The sequence below is a fragment of the Falco rusticolus genome, chromosome 4, assembly GCF_015220075.1.
Source record: "Falco rusticolus isolate bFalRus1 chromosome 4, bFalRus1.pri, whole genome shotgun sequence".
Classification (NCBI taxonomy): Eukaryota; Metazoa; Chordata; class Aves; order Falconiformes; family Falconidae; genus Falco; species Falco rusticolus.
This window is the reverse complement of record NC_051190.1, coordinates 68,409,746-68,419,130: the sequence shown is the minus strand read 5'-3', so window position 1 is coordinate 68,419,130 and position 9,385 is coordinate 68,409,746. Positions and strand designations below refer to the sequence as shown.

Genomic DNA, 9,385 nt, shown 5'->3' with positions numbered 1-9,385 from the left:
ATTTCCACAGTAGAATATTCAGCTGCCTTGCTGACGAAACAGGCCCACATTCAGCTTAAGCAGCTTTCCAGGTAGGAAGGTTCCACAGAAAAACTGGAATGAGAAGGAAACTTAACATTCTTTGGACATAGAAATCTTTGGGAAAGTTCAGGATACCTTTTCCACAGAATTTCATATAAAAATTCTCAGGCTGTCATAGATCGAGGGTGGGTGGTAGGGTGATTGGTGGTCCTGTTTGTGTTTTAATCTCCACAAAGCAAAAAAGCCTATTGTTCTAGGACCTCGGGATAAAAGTAGGTATGGAAAGACGTATCAGCTGAAGTGCACTTGTGCTTTTATGCACATTAAGCACTCCTCCAACAGAGCTTTGTGCTTGATTTGATTTTGCTTTTACAAAGGGATCTGTGACACGTCTCAATAAAAGGATTGTAGTTGTTACTCTTCAGAGCATTCTAAAGGTTTTATTTTCATCCATCACTGTAGCACCTGAGCAACTAACGTAAAGTAGTATGCATATATTCATAGCAAAGTTTCAGGTAAACCCCACGTTGAGGTCTCTGGCACACTGGTTTTTTTGTCCCCCCCAATTTGAGAGGATGTGCACAGAATCAAATTTTTTTTGACAAGTTTTGGGGTTTGATTTTTTGTCGTAACTTGGTTAATAATGAACTGAAAGTTGCCAGTGTTCTTTGGTAAATGCTTTTGTTGCATTCCACATTCAGCCAATACTAAGTAACTGGTCACACAATTTCTTCTTGGCTGTCAGTGATTTATCTTGAGCTTTGTTATGTAGCTTTCATAGTGACTCCAAATGGAAATTAATTTAACACCTGTAGACTGTGAGTCACTGCTCTAGAAATCAGTGTCAGTACTTTCAGTTTTTCCTGGAAGTTGATTACTCATGCCTGAGTGACTTCATTTCCAGTCCCTGGTCCCCATAAACGGAGACATCATGAAACAAACAGAAGGATTCTGCCCTGTCTATTGGGTCCCATGCAACTGGTCATAAATTCACATGGAACGGAGGCGGACCCTGGCTTTGTCACACTTGCTGCATCTCTCAGAAGCAACATTCCAGAGCTGCAGACTTGAACTTAACAATTTAATAATTCATAGACCAGTTTTTCCAAAATTACAAACATCAGTTACCAACATTCATTTGATTTCCAACACATAGCTCATTAAATTGGTGACAAATTAAGAATTTTCATCCAGTGTCTTGTCCCTACAGGTTAAAAGACCACCTCATATATTCTTCACTCTTACTGAAAGCTCCTCTGCAATATCAACGCATCACAGGATGGGTTGTGGCTGCTGAACATAATAGAATTTATGGGTTTATATTTTAATGACTGATGCCCTGAGCTGCTTTTTCAGTTTGGTCCTCAGTGAGGGTGCGATTCTCTCTAGTGAGTCCTTGCCCTGTCATGCCATGGCACAGTGTCTTCCATGGTGGTTACCCAGGAGGTTGACACAAGTTGAATCACCTACAGCACATTCCTTCACAAACTGCAATGAACAGAAGCTACAAGATGTTTAACCTTAGACAGGAAACGGGATGCCAGGAAAAGAAGAATTTCAAACAGAAAACGTGAGTTAGTTTGTCTTCCCTAAGGGTTTCTTGTGCTGCATGAGGAGCCTAAGCAGACTTTGGCTCCTGAAGGCTTATAAGCCACTGCAGCCCAAGGCAGTTCTGACCTCTTCTAATCCTGCTTGTAAAACCTCCAGGTTTAAGCCTCCTGGGGAGAAACTGTCTTCAGGCTCAGTGCTGAGCTGAGTTACAGCATCAAGGTAAAAGGCAGGAAATGCAAACCAGTGGGAGTTATTGTTCCCTCCTGTGCACATTGTCTGACAAACCTGTAACATAGTCCATTAAGCTGATGGCACATTTTGTAATAATTTTAATCCATTCAAGTAAAAAAGTCACACAAAAAATAAATATTTAACATTAAGCTGTTGTAGTCAAGCACACACAGAAGTATGGTAATGCAAATCATTCTGTCCATTTACCTTTTCTCTTCTGTTACTTTTCTTGCCTGGGCTTCCTGAAGCCACTACTTCCCTGTTGTATTTATTTTTCTGTCCTTCATTTTCTTCATTTCTTATACTCCCTGAAAGTCACTGCACTTTACATACAATAAATGCAGAATATATTACATTTAACTTAGTCACGGACAATCTTTATCATTTCTAAACCTAAGCTCTAGCTTTTGAGCTTTAGTATTGTGGGGCGATCTCCCAAAGTTTCCAAAAAAGGTTAAAAACACTGGAATAAACACAAGACTGTGAAGAGCCCCAAACAAAATAACAAGGAACATAATCTTGAAAAATGTCCTAAAGATGTAGGTTTTTGCCGCAGCCAGGACAGCTACTCCTAATATAGTAGAAACTGCACCTTGTAGTATTGGGTAACCTAGCAGGGACAGAGCTTCGATTGCCCTTTTGTTGGCTGATGACTCCCCACTTGTAACGAAGGCATAGGAAATATGAGCAGAAAAATCTACGGAAAACCCTATACAAATGACCAGGTTGATCATGGATATGGAATCTAGATTGACGTTCCAAAACGTCATGAAACCGGCAACACCAACTATAACAGAAGCCATAGCAAAAGTCACCCACAAGCAACACAGTGGGTTGGGAATAAGCAAGAGGGAGACAATAAGCATTGCCCCAGCAGCAACGACAATGTTCTGAATGGTGTTCTGCACTATTACCAGGTACTGATCATAGTAGATGAACGCTGGGTGGTACACCATCATTGGAATACTGCACTGCTCGGCTGTCTCTCGTAACTGACTGAGAAGATTTTTCTCATCAATGGCTGAGGTCACATTCACTGTCTGGATGAAGAAACGTGAAGCTTCTATTTTATCCTGAGTCACGTTAACATCCCACTTAAAACTGGGAACAATGCTGAACAGTATACGTAAGTTATTAAGAAAAAGAGTCTTATTGCTTATATTTATTAAGCCACTTCCAGCCAGTGTTGTGTACACTCTCAGCCATGACTCTGAGAGGTTCTTATCTACATAGGAAATTCCCTCTAAATTCTGTGTGCAGTTCTCAATGCCACGACGAACAGTCTCATTCCAGTAATCTACACTTTCAGTAATGACAACCATGACCCTAGGTCCGTATGCTGAGAAGTATCTGTCATTGTCATCATAGTATGGAATAATGTAAGAGTCATCACTTGCCAGATTTCGAAGATCAATGCCTTCCCTGATCTGAGTACACCCATAAATACTGCCCCCCAAATATGCTCCATACAGCAACACCACAAGTAGCTTGACCCATTTGTTTGTAAAAAAAGGACCATAATATTCTTTAAAGAATATGATCATTGGATGTTCACTTTCTGGCTGTTTAGTTTCCAGCTGAGATGACTGCCTAGAACAGTTGCCTATACAGCAAGCATTGTACAAGCAGGACTCCCCAGCCTGATCTTTATCCACTCCCACAGGCATACAAGTCAGCCAGTGTCGGTTTCCTTGCTCCCTTTTATGATTTAACACAATAATTGCCCCAAAGAAGGTCATGGTATATATATAGCAGAAGACAAAAGCAGTGCCTGTATAGAGGCAAAATGATCTCACAGATGGAAAAGCAGTCCAGGTGCCAATGTAGAAGGCCAAAACATCTGTGAGAGTGGTGATGGTCACCGAAAGTGCTGCTTCTGCATAAGTCTCAGCCAGCAGAGATTTAACGTCGGATTTCCCCTTTCTTAAACTTTGCTCCCAGGAAGCAATCATGATGAACATGTCATCAACACCAACTCCTGCAAGAGGGGGACAAACGTTAATGATGCTTTGCAAATGGCAGCTTCCACTAACACCCAACAAAAGTACAACATTCATCACATTGAAACCTACATAAACTTTTGAAAAACAAAGTTAGGCTATGAACAACTGCTTTAGTGCTGATGCAAATCAAATAAATGCAGGAAAACAGATCCTTTGAGTGTAGCTGAATTTATGACATTGCAGAAACTCCTGGTGATCTGATGGGTTGTTGATCCCTCACCCTACTCTGCTGGAGGACTGAGCACACCTGGTCCATCTCTGACAAGTGTGTTGTATCTGCTGCCCAAGTGATGTAGGTTACATAGGTTTAAATACATTGCTTATTCTGATGGTCAACTATCCTTATCTCTGGAAGCATCCCCCCATTATCTCTCGAATCTCTTCTTCATCACTGCAGTAAATTAGACACTAATTTCTTGCTTTTACTTCAGCAGACCAGGAGAACAGTGATCCCAGTTTTCCACTGGTCCACTTTTTTATACTCTTTGCTCTCCACTTGCCTTCTCTCCGGTTTATCTTCGAGCATTTATTCGTGATTTATTATTCTTTTATCTTCACATATGTGTGAGCACATCACTACAAATATTACCCACTAGAGTCCTCGGAAACCCTGCCAGGAAGATTGGGCCCTAGCCTAGAGTTTTTGCTAAGACATAAGAGTAAATGAGCTGAAGCCCAAAAAGGAATTGCTGATGTGCTTCTCTCAGCTCTGCTAACTCTTCGAGATTTTCATCACAGACCTTTCAGGGGTTTGCCAATGTTACTCTATCAAATGCTCTTCTATTCCCTGAGAATTAATCACACAAAATGGGAAAGCAAGACCGCGTGAATAGGGGAGCAAGCACAAATGATCTAGCCAAGCATAAAAGAATACATGAAATCACCATCTGCTGCCTGAACGGGCAATTGCCAGTAGACATGCAAAGATGAAATAAGCAGCAGTCAAAAGGTACCACTGGACGGCGAGCAGTGAGCCAGGCTACTTCCAGAAAGCAGGCAGGCTTCAAAGCAGTTTACCTAATGTACTGATTATTTGTTTGCTTTAATGCAAGGAAGACAAAAGTCTGCATATTAATTTATAAAGCTCTGAAGAGACTGCTTAAAGCCCTTCCCCAGGTATACAAAAGGGTTTTTCTGAAATTTAGAGCCTCTGCAGTTGAAAAGCAAACACAAGCAAATACACAATGCATTTGAATTATGCAGGAAACAAAGAAATGATGCAGGGGACTGGCTGCATGAACGGCACATCACCTGTATAGCTAAATGAGGCTGTTTAGTACATAGTCATGATATGGCTTAGGAAATTTCACATCTTAACAAAAAGATGGATTCCTTGTTTCAAATTACAGACAGTCCTGCTCATTGCTTAAGCCGTATTCAGGCCCCATTTTATTTGGCTAAAGACTATGCTCTGAAAATGGGATATGAAAACTTACGATGACTTCCCATATTCACTTCATAACACAGGTACTGGATTAAGTCAGTTCTGGTGTGACACGAGTTGTGCACTGGACACATGTTCCATGGTGCCGCCATTGAGGTGGCCCAAGGCTACCTGACAGCAGAGAAGCAGGGAGCTCTCACTGCACTGCAAAAAGCGGTAGTCGAGAGGTGGATGGTTTGGCCAAGACCTCTACACCTGCTTAAATTGCTGGTGAATCCAGCAGTCCCATAAAACAGTAATAACAAGACTGATTTCAGGTAGACAAACTTATCCAGAGCTAATGAGATATGTAAATGCTTACAGGACACCTAGAGAAGACAGCAGCGGATGATACAGGGGAATGCAGTGACATAACTTGGTTGAGCACACCTCAAGTATTAGCATTAGTCAAATAAATGATTAATCATCATGGCTAAATTACCAGGGATGCTAAAACTATGCCAGAAGTGCTAACCTTAACACCCTCTCATTTATGATTTCCATGCTGTAGCAGTGGAACTAGAGCAGGCATCGGTTTTTGGGAAAAGCTGCTCTTCTGCCAGAGCTAGGCTCCAGCCCCATCGTGGGTACGTGGAGCCGAGCGGCTCACCTGCTGGCCCCAGCTCGGCAGGGGCTGCACCTCCTGCAGGGTGGAAGTGCGTATGATCTGATGCTCATGTAAAAAAGTAACACCATCGGGTTGTTTTAACTCCATTTTAGTCTTCGTATCCGAATCAGACCCACTTTTTATACTTACCTAGAATAAGAAATGGTGCGTTTGCTACAGTGACCACAAACGGCACTCCACAGAAGAGCATCAATCCAAAGACGCTTAATACAGCTAAACCGGCTGAAATCACTCCACAGCATGCAAGCCAGATATTATTTCTTATACAGCTCAGTCTGAAAATATTTTAAGGAATATCTTAGTTACATGTCAAATATTTCACCAATGGGTTTGGCATGACAAGTGCACAGATACCAACAATACCTTGTCTATGACAAGAAATCCTGATGAAAGCTGCTAGGAAAGCTCCCAGACGCATGCATTGGGTAAGATTGATTTATACAGGAGGTGCTAAATATATTAGTACTACAGGCCAGTTCTATACGTAAGAGTACAGATGTGTACTGATCTTGTAACAAGAGACCTGGCAAAGAGAAGGTACGCAAGCTTTTACCAGTGAGAGGCCAGATTTAGGGTGACCCAAAGAGTGATGAATTTTTAGAAGCTCTTCCCTTTTATGCAGGTTCTTAGTGTAGCATATCAGTGTGGTACGGAAGCATCTCAAAGGCACTAAGTGCTGTGTAGAGAAGCCTTCTCAGCAGACAGACTGGCTACCAGCCATTTACCAAGACGGTCCTGAGGGCTGGCTCAAGGTCTCCCCATGAAATGCTCTCAGTGGGAGACTTTGCACCACACTAAGGGGCTGAAGAGCTGCCTCTTGCCTGATTAGTAGTATTTTCCAGCCTGTAGACCGTTTCTAAACTTTAAGAGAATCTCCCGCTTCCAAGGCAAGAAGCGTGTGTTGGTGTACCCTCCCCTTGCTCTGTCTGCGCTCACCCAGACTGTACGTGAGATGGCCAGTATCCCAAAACTGTATAGCCTGATGGGCATGGTGCTTGATGCAAGTGCTAAAGCCCACCCTCTGAGGAGAAGTCTCTTTCTCAAGTGCAGCACACAAACACTGCCGTACAGTTGTCAAATATACAACAGTTTATGTTCCACCAGCACAAAGAAAGGGCAGGCTATGGTCTTAAGGCTGCTTCCACCAGCAAGCAGAGTAACTAAAGCTGTACCCAGACCCGCAGCCATCTATGAAGCTAACGCTCATCCACCTGCACCTTAACTGAGCAGATGGCAAAAAAAAGGTGCAAATGGATCTTAACATGGTACACTTCCTCCTCCCTCCCCTGCTTCCTTCCTCTTAACTATCTTTACAAAGAATTAGTATCTTGTGGGCAGGATGAGGGTGAAGCTGCAAGTGAAGCAGGAAAGTAGTAGAATAACCTTAGCAATAGCACCACTTACTTCTTCCCTCCCCCAGATTATGACTTCTCTGTTTGACTTCTATGCATCTTTTTGGCGAATGTCTCCATGGGGTTTGCCAAATCGAACTGGTAGGTTTTATTCAACAGAAGTGCTTGTGCAGAATTCTGCCACTGCCAGGCCAGCTGGATCACACTTCTGGCCCCCTTCCCACACAGGGTAAAGCAGATCCCTTTCATAATTAAAAGCGTTTAGTTTGGCACTGTTTTTCACTGCCAAAGCTACAGCACCTCAGACCTCTTAAAAAGATAAAGAGTAGGGGGTTGTTTAAGTAGTTCCAAACCCATTAGCTACAGAAAGCATTCTTAGGAGGCAGGGACTGCAGAAATGACTGACGGCTTCAGAGAACAGACAAATGAATACTAGCATTTAAGCTGTGCATGTCTGAACTGAACGCTTGTTTGTCTATCCACCTGGTACTTATCACGGACCCCACTGAAGCAGCTGGGAAGTATGTGTGAGCAGAAGAGAAACAGCAGAGAAATACTTTGCTCATTACTAAACGGCACCTGAAGCCTGCAGCTTCAAGAACGGCTTCACTCGGCAAGAGCAGAAACCAGTGTAGGCAAGGTGAAGAGGAGCGGAGGTCACTCAGCATTGATCTGTAGCTTAGAAGCCACTTTACCTTAGGCAAGAGACGATTGAAAAGGTTATTGTCAAGAAATAAGTTATGGAGAAGAGTGGGATCACGCTCTTGGTATTTCCTTCAAACTCCTCTTGTCTGGACAGCGAGGTAAAGTAAGTCACCTGCCGATAAAACAACAGGGAAATAAAAGATGAAGCACTTCAACTCTTTTCGGTCTTTATACACACGCAAGGGCAACACCGAACGCCACGGTGGCACAAAGGCGTCCCCGTGGCCCCCGCAACCCGCCGGGCCCCGCTGCCGGCCCCAGGCCCACCTGCGCCCCTCGGGTCCCGCCGGCCGCCGCACGGCTCTGCCCGCCCCGCCGTTACCTGGATGGCGGTGAGGCCCAACGCCGCCAGCTCCGACGGGACGTCCCGCAGGAAGCTCTCCAGCCACCGCTGGCTCTCCGCCGCCGCGGGGCCGTCCTCCTGCAGGTAGTACATCAGCTTCAGGGCCCGCGCCGACAGCAGCCGCCCGCCGGCGCCCGTCTGCACGCCGCCCAGCGCGGCCCCCAGGAAAACGCCGTGGCTGACGGGGAAGGTGAGGTTCCCCAGGGCGGCCTCCGACGCGCCGCTCAGCAGCGGCAGCAGCGGGTTGGGGCTGGTGCAGGTGCCGTCGCTGCGGGCGCAGAGCTGCTCGTAGCCGCGGGCGGTGACCAGCTGGTCCAGCCGCAGCACGTCGCGCCGCGCCGCCGGCTCCAGGATCGAGCCCCCTTCCGCCGCTACGGCGATGAGGGCGGCGTAGGCGCCCTCGGTGGGCAGCCGCGGGGCGGAGAAGCCCTCCGAGTCGTTGGTGGCGAAGTGCTGCCGCACGAAGTCGCGCTCGGCCTTGGCTGGCCCCGACGTCGGCGTGAACTGTCCCTCGATGTCGTTCGCCTGCCGCTGCGGCAGGAACACGAAGCCGGCGCCCAGCCCGCCCGAGAGCAGAAGCGGCACCAGCACGAAGGGCCAGGGGCAGGTGGCCACGCCGCGCCCCAGCCCTCGGAAGAGCCGCCGCAGGGGCCGCTCCAGGCAGTCGGTGTTGCTGCAGGAGCAGCCCTCCGCGGCGCGCGGCTCCGCCATGGGCGAGGCGGGGCACGGGCCGCCGGCAGCAGCTCCCCGGCAGCAGCTCCCCGGCCGCGCCTCACGTCGGGCCGCCGCGGCGCGGCCTCTGGTAGCGCCGGAGGAGAGCCGCCCGCCAGCTACGGCGGCCGCGGCGGTAATGAGCGGCTCTCTGGGGCGCCGGCGGGGCAGGCGGCCGCGCCCTCCGGCTCCGTGAGTCACCGGCGCTTCCGCAAGCGGGGACGCGCGGCTGCCCCCGCCGCGCCCCTGGCTCGGGGCCCCGGCGGGCGGGTGCGCGCGTGCTCCCGCCGCCCCCCCCCCCGCCACCGCTTCCGCGGCGGCTTCGGCCCCAGGGCGCCCCGTCCCGCCGCGGCCTCGGTGCCGGCACGGCGCCCGCGGGTGCTGAGCGCTACCCGGCGCGGGCTGCGGGCCGGGCCC

At 47.6% G+C, this 9,385-nt stretch overlaps 1 protein-coding gene across 1 annotated transcript; it reads right to left on the bottom strand.

The window, feature by feature from the left end:
• Positions 1-1,088: 1,088 nt before the first annotated feature.
• Positions 1,089-9,165, bottom strand: PTCHD3 (patched domain containing 3). Its single transcript, XM_037386238.1, has 4 exons — positions 8,237-9,165; positions 7,905-8,026; positions 5,987-6,132; positions 1,089-3,781 (listed from the first exon to the last, which is right to left on the bottom strand). Exons 1-4 carry the CDS (start codon positions 8,966-8,968, stop codon positions 2,169-2,171), a joined length of 2,613 nt encoding a protein of 870 aa, XP_037242135.1. The 5' UTR covers positions 8,969-9,165; the 3' UTR covers positions 1,089-2,168.
• Between the last annotated feature and the right edge of the window lie 220 nt (positions 9,166-9,385).

Bases quoted from the DNA above. Each gene is read 5' to 3' on its own strand.
- PTCHD3 (XM_037386238.1), bottom strand. From the start codon at position 8,968: ATGGCGGAGCCGCGCGCCGCGGAGGGCTGCTCCTGCAGCAACACCGAC. The intron at 8,027-8,236 runs GTAACGGCGGGG...TTTTATCGGCAG, and splicing joins TGGGCCTCACCGCCATCCAG to GTGACTTACTTTACCTCGCT. The intron at 3,782-5,986 runs GTAAGTATAAAA...CCCCTCTTGCAG, and splicing joins CGCACCATTTCTTATTCTAG to GAGTTGGTGTTGATGACATG.